The sequence below is a fragment of the Coregonus lavaretus genome (assembly GCF_964263955.1).
Source record: "Coregonus lavaretus genome assembly, chromosome: 11".
Lineage (NCBI taxonomy): Eukaryota > Metazoa > Chordata > Actinopteri > Salmoniformes > Salmonidae > Coregonus > Coregonus lavaretus.
In genome coordinates this window covers 60,712,730-60,727,622 of record NC_139998.1, presented here as the reverse complement: position 1 = coordinate 60,727,622, position 14,893 = coordinate 60,712,730, and the positions used below count along the sequence as shown (strand labels likewise).

At 46.1% G+C, this 14,893-nt stretch overlaps 1 protein-coding gene across 1 annotated transcript in view; it reads right to left on the bottom strand.

The window, feature by feature from the left end:
- Positions 1-8,769: 8,769 nt before the first annotated feature.
- LOC311137100 (transmembrane protein 45A-like) overlaps positions 8,770-14,893 on the bottom strand; it is a 59,129-nt gene continuing 53,005 nt past the window's right edge. Inside the window, exon 6 of the mRNA XM_084171433.1 lies at positions 8,770-10,002. Coding sequence (XP_084027559.1) covers positions 9,906-10,002 — 97 coding nt within the window. The 3' untranslated portion in view covers positions 8,770-9,905. The remainder of the gene's footprint in view (positions 10,003-14,893) is intronic.

Below are 14,893 nucleotides of genomic sequence, written 5' to 3'. Positions count from 1 at the left end.
TCTTTATGTAGTGTTGTGGTGTCTCTCTTTATGTAGTGTTGTGGTGTCTCTCTTTATGTAGTGTTGTGGTGTCTCTCTTTATGTAGTGTTGTGGTGTCTCTCTTTATGTAGTGTTGTGGCGTCTCTCTTTATGTAGGGTTGTGGTGTCTCTCTTTATGTAGTGTTGTGGTGTCTCTCTTTATGTAGTGTTGTGGTGTCTCTATGTAGTGTTGTGGTGTCTCTCTTTATGTAGTGTTGTCTTAGGTCTCTCTTTACGTAGTGTTGTGGTGTCTCTCTTTATGTAGTGTTGTGGTGTCTCTCTTTATGTAGTGTTGTGGTGTCTCTCTTTATGTAGTGTTGTGGTGTCTCTCTTTATGTAGTGTTGTGGTGTCTCTCTTTATGTAGTGTTGTGGTGTCTCTCTTTATGTAGTGTTGTGGCGTCTCTCTTTATGTAGTGTTGTGGTGTCTCTCTTTATGTAGTATTGTGGCGTCTCTCTTTATGTTGTGTTGTGGTGTCTCTCTTTATGTAGTGTTGTGGTGTCTCTCTTTATGTAGTGTTGTGGTGTCTCTCTTTATGTAGTGTTGTGGTGTCTCTCTTTATGTAGGGTTGTGGTGTCTCTCTTTATGTAGTGTTGTGGTGTCTCTCTTTATGTAGTGTTGTGGTGTCTCTATGTAGTGTTGTGGTGTCTCTCTTTATGTAGTGTTGTCTTAGGTCTCTCTTTACGTAGTGTTGTGGTGTCTCTCTTTATGTAGTGTTGTGGTGTCTCTCTTTATGTAGTGTTGTGGTGTCTCTCTTTATGTAGTGTTGTGGTGTCTCTCTAGTTGTGATGTATGTTTGGTCCTATATTTATATATATTTTTTAAATCCCAGCTCCCGTCCCCGCAGGAGGCCTTTGCCTTTTGGTAGGCCGTCATTGTAAATAAGAATTTGTTCTAGTCCCCTAGTCCCCTGTAGCTCAGTTGGTAGAACATGGCGCTTGCAACGCCAGGGTTGTGGGTTTGTTTCCCACGGGGGGCCAGTATGAAAATGTATGCACCCACTAACTGTAAGTCGCTCTGGATAAGAGCGTCTGCTAAATGACTAAAATGTAAATGTTCTTAACTGACTTGCCTGGTTAAATAAAGGTTAAATAAACAAAAAAAAAGAAGAAAAAAAAGGTTAAGGCCCAAAAGTAGAGGGACAAACGACCATTTATGGATCCACCAGTAGGGCAGAAGCCTAGGAGCATGACCGGTGCAGCCACTGATCAGGCCTCTGGACTGACGGTTAGAGACCGGTCCAGCCTCTGGACTGACGGTTAGAGACCGGTGCAGCCACTGATCAGGCCTCTGGACTGACGGTTAGAGACCGGTGCAGCCTCTGGACTGACGGTTAGAGACCGGTGCAGCCTCTGGACTGACGGTTAGAGACCGGTGCAGCCTCTGATCAGGCCTCTGGACTGACGGTTAGAGACCGGTGCAGCCTCTGGACTGACGGTTAGAGACCGGTGCAGCCTCTGATCAGGCCTCTGGACTGACGGTTAGAGACCGGTGCAGCCTCTGGACTGACGGTTAGAGACCGGTGCAGCCTCTGATCAGGCCTCTGGACTGACGGTTAGAGACCGGTGCAGCCTCTGGACTGACGGTTAGAGACCGGTGCAGCCTCTGATCAGGCCTCTGGACTGACGGTTAGAGACCGGTGCAGCCGCTGATCAGGCCTCTGGACTGACGGTTAGAGACCGGTGCAGCCTCTGATCAGGCCTCTGGACTGACGGTTAGAGACCGGTGCAGCCTCTGATCAGGCCTCTGGACTGACGGTTAGAGACCGGTGCAGCCTCTGGACTGACGGTTAGAGACCGGTCCAGCCTCTGGACTGACGGTTAGAGACCGGTGCAGCCGCTGATCAGGCCTCTGGACTGACGGTTAGAGACCGGTGCAGCCGCTGATCAGGCCTCTGGACTGACGGTTAGAGACCGGTGCAGCCGCTGATCAGGCCTCTGGACTGACGGTTAGAGACCGGTGCAGCCTCTGATCAGGCCTCTGGACTGACGGTTAGAGACCGGTGCAGCCTCTGATCAGGCCTCTGGACTGACGGTTAGAGACCGGTGCAGCCTCTGGACTGACGGTTAGAGACCGGTGCAGCCACTGATCAGGCCTCTGGACTGACGGTTAGAGACCGGTGCAGCCTCTGATCAGGCCTCTGGACTGACGGTTAGAGACCGGTGCAGACTCTGATCAGGCCTCTGGACTGACGGTTAGAGACCCGGTGCAGCCGCTGATCAGGCCTCTGGACTGACGGTTAGAGACCGGTGCAGCCTCTGGACTGACGGTTAGAGACCGGTGCAGCCTCTGATCAGGCCTCTGGACTGACGGTTAGAGACCGGTGCAGACGCTGATCAGGCCTCTGGACTGACGGTTAGAGACCGGTGCAGCCGCTGATCAGGCCTCTGGACTGACGGTTAGAGACCGGTGCAGCCTCTGATCAGGCCTCTGGACTGACGGTTAGAGACCGGTGCAGACGCTGATCAGGCCTCTGGACTGACGGTTAGAGACCGGTGCAGCCTCTGATCAGGCCTCTGGACTGACGGTTAGAGACCGGTGCAGCCACTGATCAGGCCTCTGGACTGACGGTTAGAGACCGGTGCAGCCACTGATCAGGCCTCTGGACTGACGGTTAGAGACCGGTGCAGCCGCTGATCAGGCCTCTGGACTGACGGTTTGAGACCGGTGCAGCCTCTGGACTGACGGTTAGAGACCGGTGCAGCCGCTGATCAGGCCTCTGGACTGACGGTTAGAGACCGGTGCAGCCACTGATCAGGCCTCTGGACTGACGGTTAGAGACCGGTGCAGCCTCTGGACTGACGGTTAGAGACCGGTGCAGCCTCTGATCAGGCCTCTGGACTGACGGTTAGAGACCGGTGCAGCCACTGATCAGGCCTCTGGACTGACGGTTAGAGACCGGTGCAGCCACTGATCAGGCCTCTGGACTGACGGTTAGAGACCGGTGCAGCCGCTGATCAGGCCTCTGGACTGACGGTTAGAGACCGGTGCAGCCGCTGATCAGGCCTCTGGATTGACGGTTAGAGACCGGTGCAGCCACTGATCAGGCCTCTGGACTGACGGTTAGAGACCGGTGCAGCCTCTGGACTGACGGTTAGAGACCGGTGCAGCCGCTGATCAGGCCTCTGGACTGACGGTTAGAGACCGGTGCAGCCACTGATCAGGCCTCTGGACTGACGGTTAGAGACCGGTGCAGCCACTGATCAGGCCTCTGGACTGACGGTTAGAGACCGGTGCAGACGCTGATCAGGCCTCTGGACTGACGGTTAGAGACCGGTGCAGCCTCTGATCAGGCCTCTGGACTGACGGTTAGAGACCGGTGCAGCCTCTGATCAGGCCTCTGGACTGACGGTTAGAGTGAAGACAGAGTGAAGTGGGAAAGGACTTGTGAGTATATGGGTAGACTGGGGATCAAGAGGGAGTCTGGAGAAGCTAAAGGTGCTCTGACCTACGTTCAGGCTCTCAGCGCTCACGCACCAGCACACCTTATATTTCCAAGACCACAGCCACGTAAGCCATAACAACTGGTTAAAGAGACTGAGTAAAATGTGTCCTTATGTGGCAATACTATATATTGCCATGAGGGGGGTGTCATGAGTAGTAGGCCAAGGCCCAGTTCTCTGTGACATTTTAGAGAACATTTGCAGACACCCACACACACACTCATGAAGAAGTTCCACTTTCACACACACACGGAGCACAAAGAAGAATGAACATGGAGCGAGAACTGACACTGATTAAAGAAAAGAAGAAAAATATGTAAAATGAATGAAATGTTATAATGTTGTTTGCTTTAAGGTATGATGCATATAGAATATGTTTGTTAAGCTTAGGGGAAGGTTGATAATGGAAGGTTATAATGTTGAAATGTTGTAATGATGAAATGTTTAAGTTGGTGGATGTAATGGGAGTGATACATTAAGTTGGAGTAAGATTGTAATTGAGTGGGGTAAGGAAGATTAATGTTTAAGAATTAATGTTTAAAAGTGAAGGTTAAGGCCTCCCAAGTACATCGCGCTCTAGCGACTCCTTGTGGTGGGCCGGGTGCCTGCAGGCTGACTTCGGTCGTCAGTTGAACGATGTTTCCTCTGACACATTGGTGCAGCTGGCTTCTGGGTTAAGCGGGCGGGTGTTAAGAAGAGCGGTTCGGCAGGTCATGTTTTGGAGGACACATGACTCGACCATCGCCTCTCCCGAGCCTATTGGGGAGTTGCAGTGATTAGACAAGATCGTAATCACGAAATTGGGGTGAAAAAGGGGGTAGAAATAAATAATATTAGAATAAAAAATGATTCATTCCCTTCGGGAACCCGAGTAGTTGGGAGGGAACCTAACCTGAGACCCAACTATAGTTACTGAGTACATTGGTAGGAGTCGTAGGGAGGGGTGTCTCTGGTTACTGAGTACATTGGTAGGAGTCGTAGGGAGGGGTGTCTCTGGTTACTGAATACATTGGTAGGAGTCGTAGGGAGGGGTGTCTCTAGTTACTGAGTACATTGGTAGGAGTCGTAGGGAGGGGTGTCTCTAGTTACTGAGTACATTGGTAGGAGTCGTAGGGAGGGGTGTCTCTGGTTACTGAGTACATTGGTAGGAGTCGTAGGGAGGGGTGTCTCTGGTTACTGAATACATTGGTAGGAGTCGTAGGGAGGGGTGTCTCTGGTTACTGAGTACATTGGTAGGAGTCGTAGGGAGGGGTGTCTCTGGTTACTGAGTACATTAGTAGGAGTCGTAGGGAGGGGTGTCTCTGGTTACTGAATACATTGGTAGGAGTCGTAGGGAGGGGTGTCTCTAGTTACTGAGTACATTGGTAGGAGTCGTAGGGAGGGGTGTCTCTGGTTACTGAGTACATTGGTAGGAGTCGTAGGGAGGGGTGTCACTAGTTACTGAGTACATTGGTAGGAGTCGTAGGGAGGGGTGTCTCTGGTTACTGAGTACATTGGTAGGAGTCGTAGGGAGGGGTGTCTCTAGTTACTGAATACATTGGTAGGAGTCGTAGGGAGGGGTGTCTCTGGGCTAAAGCCAACCCAGAGAAGGGCGTCCCACTCATGATGTGCCGAGGTTGAAACTCTGGCCCGGACGATCCAGAGAAGATGCTGGGTTTATAAGGTTCAGGATGAGGGAGCGTAGGCACTTGACTTCGGGGATAGCCCACTTTACTGTAAGGCCCTTACTGTTGAGCTTGAGGAACAGTCCCTAGCTGTAGACTAGCTCAGTGGTAAGGCAGAGCAGCATCTATCAGATCTGTAGGGATTAATGAGGACTGATAACTGACCAGCTATTGGGTAGGCAGGGGCGAGCTGAATTGTTAATCCTGCTGAGGTGGTATTTTAGCTTTGACAAAGTGTTTAGGCAAATTATTAGTTAGCTAGCAACCTATCACATGAATTGTGCAAAAATATGATAGCTAACGTTAGCTAGCTAAGCGCTAGCCAGTCAGTGAGTGGCACTGACAGATTGAAACTGGTATCAACTAAATGTGTTTCACTCTATCCCATAAAACATGACATTTAGCTAATAAAATGTAAAAGTTTATTAGGAAGTTTAATTAATAAGTTAGACACCGGATAACTGTGGTAGGTACTGTAGTTAGCTTGGTTTCCATTCTCCAACAGTTGTTTCTAATCCCTTTGATTGGTCATCAATCGTTACTGGTCTTGTGCCATGTTACAAACATCTGGGAGCTCGGAACTCGGAAATTTCCGACTTCTGACTTCAGTGTGTTCAAAACAACTGGGAACTCGGAAGAAAAAGAGCTCAGACTGGTTGGATGAACGGTGATCCAACTCGGAATTCCAACTAGGGAACTCTGGCCTCTTTCTAGAGCTCCGACTGTCAGACATGAAAATCACTGACGTCATGATTTGTCCTCGTATTCTTCTGAGTTCCCAGTTGTTTTATACGCGGCATTCGAACTCAGGTGTTCACCAGAAACGGCTTCTGGTAAACTGTTGCCAAAGGTTTGCCACAGATTCACCACTAGTGCCAAATGTTTGCAAACTTCTGGCAACATTTTGTAGCACACTATTTAGTTTGCAGCAAATTTGCCACAAACCTGCAGGAAATTTGCAGCAACAAATTCATTTTTGTAAGGGTGGCCCCTACTACCATACCCCGTTCAAAGGCACTTACATATTTTGTCCTGCCCATTCACCCTCTGAATGGCACACACACAATCCATGTCTCCATTGTACATGTCCTTTGTAGCGCAGATGGTAGCGCATGGCGCTTATGGTGTCAGGGTTGTGGGTTCGATTCCCACGAGGGACCAGTATGAAGAAAGTATTAAAATATATGCACTCGATACTGTAAGTCGCTCTGGATAGGAGCATCTGCTAATTGGCTTAAAAGTAGATTTTTAACCTGTCTCCTCCCCTTCATCTACACTGATTGAAGTGGATTTAACAGGTGACATCAATAAGGGCTCCTGGATTCACCTGGTCAGTCTGCCATGGAAAGAGCAGGTGTTCCTAATGTTTTGTATATACAGTATAAGAAACATATACTACTAACAAAGTATGCTCTCCGGGAGCGCTATCCTGCTTCCCATGTGCCCGTGAAAGGCTCAACGAATTGTATGAGGGGTGGGAATGGGCAGATTTCTCAAATCCCTTCTCCGGCCGTTATATTGGACAGTTCAATGGTGAGAAATGTCTCAGTCCCTGGAGCAAAAACGTTGTGCTATCCAGGAGCACGAGTACAGGACATCAATAAGCTGCTCCCAAACATTTTAAACCAGCATCAGGAAATTGAGTCTATCATAGTTCATGTGGGATTCAATGACATTATGAAGGGCAGCTCAGAACAGCTGAAGATGGATTTTAAAGAACTGATTGGGTCACTACTTGACACCAACAAACGCCCCATAATATCTGGCCCTCTGCCCTCCCTAAATCGTGGCATTGAACGGTTCAGCAGACTTTTAGCCCTCCATAACTGGCTACGAGACTATTGCAGCTCTGTGGATGTAACATTTATTGACAATTTTGATACCTCCTGGAAACAAAGCTCATATTATAAGGAGGATGTGACCCACCCAAATAATTTGGGTTCCTGGATCCTTTCACAGCATTATAAGACTGCATTGACACAATGACTTATCAATGACCCAAGCCCAGCTCATTTAATCTCTACCATTGTGTTGCTGAGTTGTCATAATGCTTCAGCAAATGTACATTATCCCAGGGGCGTTGGAAGACACAATGTAAGTAACCTAATTTATGTCCCTCACTGCCCTGAATGCCTCTGCTGATCCGACAGCTATTGTATGCAGCAATCATGTGCCTATGAACCAGAGATATACTGTTAACACTTAGGTGGTGTGCCCTAGTAGGAAGTCCACCGGGTGCAGCTCACCCTGCACTAACATAAATAACCTGAGTATGTCTACCTCTGCTAAGCTTCCCAGTAAAGTAATAAAAACATGAATGAAAATGTATGCACTCACTAACTGTAAGTCGCTCTGGATAAGAGCGTCTGCTAAATGACTAAAAATGTAAAAAAATGTAAATGTAAAAACGAAGCATCGCAGAAAAGTGCTAAAAATAGCCCACGTTAACATATGTAGCTTAAGAAACAAGGTTCATGAAATCAATAATTTTCTAGTAACAGATGGCATTCATATTCTGACTATCTCTGAAACTCACTTAGATAATACATTTGATGATACAGTGGTAGTAATACATGGTTATAAGATCTACAGAAAATACAGAAATGCCAATGGTGGAGGTGTGGCTGTTTATATTCAGAACCACATTCCTGTAAAGCTTAGAGAGGATCTCAAGTTAAATACTGTTGAGGTAATATGGCTACAGGTTCACCTGCCTCACCTAAAGCCCATTCTGGTGGGAAGCTGCTATAGACCACCAAGTGCTAACAGTCAGTATCTGGAAAATGTGTGAAATGCTTGATAATGTATGTGATATCAATAGAGAGGTATACTTTCTGGGTGATATAAATATTGACTGGCTTTCATCAAGCTGCCCACTCAAGAGAAAGCTTCAAACTGTAACTAGTGCCTGCTGACTGGGATACGACTGATATTTACATTTTAGTCATTTAGCAGACGCTCTTATCCAGAGCGACTTACAGTTAGTGAGTGCATACATTTTCATACTGGCTCCCAGTGGGAATCGAACCCACAACCCGGGCGTTGCAAACGCCATGCTCTACCAACTGAGCTACACGGGACTACGTGGTTGTCTCGCCTGGCTATCTTAAGATGAATTCACAAGCTCTGGATGGGAGCGTATGCTGAATGACTACATTTTAATATAAATGTAGTGCTGTGTATTTATGTGTATTATGTATTTATGTGTATTATGTATTTATGTGTATTATGTATTTATGTGTATTATGTATTTTATTCGTTGCGTTGTTTCTTGTTTGGACCCCAGGAAGAGTAGCCTCGGCAGCAGCTAATTGGGGATCCTAATAAATACTACTAAATACTACCAAACAAATTTGGCAATTTCCGTCAATCTGTGAGGACAACGTCAGCAGGATTCCTATAGACGCGCTTGATCACTTGATTTAAGTGGAGATTATATGTATGACCAATAGAATGACACCTAAAGAGAAATCACCGCCTACCCCAACTGAGCGCAATTAGGCTGATATGCCATGCGGTACACCTGTCACCTGGCTGTGGACAGGTATAGACACGACGCTCACCATAGTGACACCTACTGGACTCAAGTGTGTGACCATTGGAAACAAGACAGACAAGAACACAGACAATAAGACAGGTGTTTTAAAAATGCTTCTTTAATGTAAATATGAATTTAAAGACATGCATATGCAACATTCTGTGTTTCACAAAACATTACTTGATTCAACTGCAAACAAAAACTCTCGAAGTAATATACAGTATATTTCATAAATACATTGAATTTGATACTGCTAAATATCCTAATTAAATCACACAGAGCAGTCTTCAACAGATGACAGACAATGATAAATTCAGAAATCACTTATTCCACATTTGCTACAGATTTCCCTTTCCTATTTTCTCAGTGACAATTTGGTTTATTGTGTTCACACTAGAGCCTAGAACGAAGGTGAAGGTACAGAATGATCAGAGGAAACATTATGTGGGATCATCTGATGGGATGTTGGCTTGTGCTGTCTGAGATGCATTCCTATCAACAGCTCCTGACAGCCTGATGCTACGATCATCACCATGAAGTTTCTATTACACCTGAATCAAGGCAAAAATATTGTCAAAACATTCCTTAACCTGAACTTTTGTTTCAAGTATGTTTCATAAACTAATCTATAATGTATTCATGATTATTCAGTACAATGCATGTTGTTGCACAACCTGGCCACAGGACGGCGCCGCTACACAGAGAATCACAGATTGTTTAGCAAAAGCTCCTTGTATGGCTGGGCCTGGCCACATGGGTTGGGCATATCATTTAACTCTTCAGATAACAGGCCATATTACACTCAAACACTCATCTTCTTATATTAGTGTGTTCCATTAAACAAATACAATATCTGAATGTTAAGATGCCCAGAGTTGATCCATTAGCAAGGTATAATAAATAGGGACATAAACAAAGCTAGCTACGTGATAAAAGGCTGGCATGGAAAAATATGCTAATAATGATTTCATGCTAATATTGGGCAGAGGTAGAGAGATGACGTCTCATAAAGTAGGGAGAGACACTGTCCTATAGCTACCTGCTGTGTGACATCTAACATATTAAAACAATGTCAGCATCTCTTCCTCTGGAGTGGGTGGAGAGGGAGAGAGACTGGGCCCTTGCAGAACTGGGTTGATAGGCTTCCTGAAGTCAAACCCTGGTCTAGGGTCAGCATGGGACGTTAATGGGTGAAGTAAGGGTTGGGTGGACTGCTAAACAAACGGGAAGTTGTTGTTGTCGTTATAGGATCTCGTCCTCTGACTCCTGCTCTCTCTCTCTGGGTTTCAGCAGTCCCATCTCCATTGGAGGGGTTCTCTTCAATCTGGATCGTACCACACTGCAGAGGGGATAGGGGGGTGAGGCAAGATGAACATACTGAAGGATTTACCAGATTACAAACTCAATTGAGAATCTCTTTATTGAAAGTTATTTTTAGTCCATAACTAGGCTTAAAAAAGGTCCTGAACAGTCATTCTGATTCCCATGTAAAATAGCCTTTTGAGTGACTAAAATATTATCCATAATATATTTGTGGGTTAAAAATGCTCAAAAGAACTTTCTCTCTCACTACTAGGAAGTTTGAAAAGACAGGCTGAGTGGGCAGGGAGCTTACTGTATATTCATTAGCTCGCATTGACTGACAGCTCTTTGAAACTTGGATGCAATGAGCAGTGTTTCCGTCAAATCATCGCAAGAAAATGTGGTGATACACAAAGCAACTGCTTTTATATATACACTGCTCAAAAACATAAAGGGAACACTAAAATAACACATCCTAGATCTGAATGAATGAAATAATCTTATTAAATACTTTTTTCTTTACATAGTTGAATGTGCTGACAACACAATCACACAAAAATGATCAATGGAAATCAAATGTATCAACCCATGGAGGTCTGGATTTGGAGTCACCCTCAAAATTAAAGTGGAAAACCACACTACAGGCTGATCAAACTTTGATGTAATGTCCTTAAAACAATTCAAAATGAGGCTCAGTAGTGTGTGTGGCCTCCACGTGCCTGTATGACCTCCCTACAACGCCTGGGCATGCTCCTGATGAGGTGGTGGATGGTCTCCTGAGAGATCTCCTCCCAGACCTGGACTAAAGCATCCGCCAACTCCTGGACAGTCTGTGGTGCAACATGGCGTTGGTGGATGGAGCGAGACATGATGTCCCAGATGTGCTCAATTGGATTCAGGTCTGGGGAACGGGCGGGCCAGTCCATAGCATCAATGCCTTCCTCTTGCAGGAACTGCTGACACACTCCAGCCACATGAGGTCTAGCATTGTCTTGCATTAGGAGGAACCCAGGGCCAAACGCACCAGCATATGGTCTCACAAGGGGTCTGAGGATCTCATCTTGGTACCTAATGGCAGTCAGGCTACCTCTGGCGAGCACATGGAGGGCTGTGCGGCCCCCCAAAGAAATGCCACCCCACACCATGACTGACCCACCGCCAAATCGGTTATGCTGGAGGATGTTGCAGGCAGCAGAACGTTCTCCACGGCGTCTCCAGACTCTGTCACGTCTGTCACGTGCTCAGTGTGAACCTGCTTTCATCTGTGAAGGGCACAAGGCGCCAGTGGCGAATTTGCCAATCTTGGTGTTCTCTGGCAAATGCCAAACGTGCTGCACGGTGTTGGGCTGTAAGCACAACCCCCACCTGTGGACGTCGGGCCCTCATACCACCCTCATGGAGTCTGTTTCTGACTGTTTGAGCAGACACATGCACATTTGTGGCCTATGGAGGTCATTTTGCAGGGCTCTGGCAGTGCTCCTCCTGCTCCTCCTTGCACAAAGGCGGAGGTAGCAGTCCTGCTGCTGGGTTGTTGCCCTCCTACGGCCTCCTCCACGTCTCCTGATGTACTGGCCTGTCTCCTGGTAGCGCCTCCATGCTCTGGACACTACGCTGACAGACACAGCAAACCTTCTTGCCACAGCTCACATTGATGTGCCATCCTGGATGAGCTGCACTACCTGAGCCACTTGTGTGGGTAGTAGACTCCGTTCATGCTACCACTAGAGTGAAAGCACCGCCAGCATTCAAAAGTGACCAAAACATCAGCCAGGAAGCAGAGGAACTGAGAAGTGGTCTGTGGTCACCACCTGCAAAACCAGTCCTTTATTGGGGGTGTCTTGCTAATTGCCTATAATTTCCACCTGTTGTCTATTCCATTTGCACAACAGCATGTGAAATTTATTGTCAATCAGTGTTGCTTCCTAAGTGGACAGTTTGATTTCACAGAAGTGTGATTGACTTGGAGTTACATTGTGTTGTTTAAGTGTTCCCTTTATTTTTTTGAGCAGTGTATATATACACACCTACTCATTCAAGGCTTTTTCTTTACTTGTACTATTTTCTACATTGTAGAATAATAGTGAAGAATAACACATATGGAATCATGTAGTAACCAAAAAAGTTTTAAACAAATCAAAATATAATTTATATTTGAGATTCTTCAAAGTAGCCACCCTTTGCCTTGATGACAGCTTTGCACACTCTTGGCATTCTCTCAACCAGCTTCATGAGGTAGTCACCTGGAATGCATTTCAATTAGCAGGTGTGCCTTAAGTTCATTAGAGTTACCAGCCTCGGAAATTGCAGCCCAAATAAATGCTTCACAGAGTTCAAGTAACAGACATCTCAACATCAACTGTTCAGAGGAGACTGAGTGAATCAGGCCTTCATGGTCAAATTGCTGCAAAGAAACCACTACTTAAGGACACCAATAAGAAGAAGAGACTTGCTTGGGCCAAGAAACACGAGCAATGGACATTAGACCGGTGGAAATCTGTCCTTTGGTCTGATGAGTCCATATTTGAGATTTTTGGTTCCAACCGCCGTGTCTTTGTGAGACGCAAAGTAGGTGAACGGATGATCTCCGCATGTGTGGTTCCCACTGTGAAGCATGGAGGAGGAGGTGTGATGGTGTGGGGGTGCTTTGCTATTGACACTGTCAGTTATTTATTTAGAATTTAAGGCACACTTAACCAGCATGGCTACCACAGCATTCTGCAGCGATACGCCATCCCATCTGGTTTGCGCTTATTGGGACTATCATTTGTTTTTCAACAGGACAATGACCCAACAAACCTCCAGTCTGTGTAAGGGCTATTTGACCAAGAAGGAGAGTGATGGAGTGCTGCATCATATGACCTGGCCTCCACAATCCTCTGACCTCAACCCAATTGAGATGGTTTGGGATGAGTTGGACCGCAGAGTGAAGGAAAAGCAGCCAACAAGTTCTCAGCATATGTGGGAACTCCTTCAAGACTGTTGTAAAAGCATTCCAGGTGAAGCTGGTTGAGAGAATGCCAAGAGTGTGCAAAGCTGTCATCAAAGCAAAGGGTGGATACTTTGAATAATCTAAAATGTAACATATATTTTGACTTGTTTAACACTGTTTTGGTTACTACATGATTCCATATGTGTTATTTCATAGTTTTGATGTCTTCACTATTATTCTACAATGTAGAAAATAGTAAAAATAAAGAAAAACCCTTGAATGAGGAGGTGTGTCCAAACCTTTGACTGGTACTGTATATTATTTCTATACATCCCCCATGTCTCTTGTGATGCGGTTCACAGCAGCACGGACAGATGTGTTGACATGACAACTGCGTAAGAGTTTTCCTCCCTTTTGTCCATGCTGGCTGAAGACCTAGCTAGCCAGTAACTAGCTAACACCAGACATAGATGAAGACCTAGCTAGCCAGTAACTAGCTAACACCAGACATAGATGAAGACCTAGCTAGCCAGTAACTAGCTAACACCAGACAGATGAAGACCTAGCTAGCCAGTAACTAGCTAACACCAGACATAGATGAAGACCTAGCTAGCCAGTAACTAGCTAACACCAGACAGATGAAGACCTAGCTAGCCAGTAACTAGCTAACACCAGACATAGATGAAGACCTAGCTAGCCAGTAACTAGCTAACACCAGACACAGATGAAGACCTAGCTAGCCAGCAACTAGCTAACACCAGACCCAGATGAAGACCTAGCTAGCCAGTAACTAGCTAACACCAGACAGATGAAGACCTAGCTACCCACTAACTAGCTAACACCAGACATCTCTGTAGCTCAGCTGGTAGAGCACGGCACTTGTAACGCCAAGGTAGTGGGTTCGATCCCTGGGACCACCCATACACAAAAAAACAAAAAAAAATATGCACGCATGACTGTAAGTCGCTTTGGATAAAAGCGTCTGCTAAATGGATTATTATTACATAGATGAAAGGGGAAACATATACAGTGGGGAGAACAAGTATTTGATACACTGCCAATTTTGCAGGTTTTCCTACTTACAAAGCATGTAGAGGTCTGTAATTGTTATCATAGGTACACTTCAACTGTGAGAGACGGAATCTAAAACAAAAATCCAGAAAATCACATTGTATGATTTTTAAGTAATTAATTTGCATTTTATTGCGTGACATAAGTATTTGATCACCTACCAACCAGCAAGAATTCCGGCTCTCACAGACCTGTTAGTTTTTCTTTAAGAAGCCCTCCTGTTCTCCACTCATTACCTGTATTAACTACACCTGTTTGAACTCATTACCTGTATAAAAGACACCTGTCCACACACTCAATCAAACAGACTCCAACCTCTCCACAATGGCCAAGACCAGAGAGCTGTGTAAGGACATCAGGGATAAAATTGTAGATCTGCACAAGGCTGGGATGGGCTACAGGACAATAGGCAAGCAGCTTGGTGAGAAGGCAACAACTGTTGGCGCAATTATTAGAAAATGGAAGAAGTTCAAGATGACGGTCAATCACCCTGGGTCTGGGGCTCCATGCAAGATCTCACCTCGTGGGGCATCAATGATCATGAGGAAGTTGAGGGATCAGCCCAGAACTACACGGCAGTACCTGGTCAATGACCTGAAGAGAGCTGGGACCACAGTCTCAAAGAAAACCATTAGTGACACACTACGCCGTCATGGATTAAAATCCTGCAGCGCACGCAAGGTCCCCCTGCTCAAGCCAGCGCATGTCCAGGCTCGTCTGAAGTTTGCCAATGACCATCTGGATGATCCAGAGGAGGAATGGGAGAAGGTCATGTGGTCTGATGAGACAAAAATAGATATTTTTGGTCTAAACTCCAGGTGGAAACATCATTCTTTGGGGATGCTTTTCTGCAAAGGGGACATGACGACTGCACCGTATTGAGGGGAGGATGGATGGGGCCATGTATCGCAAGATCTTGGCCAACAAC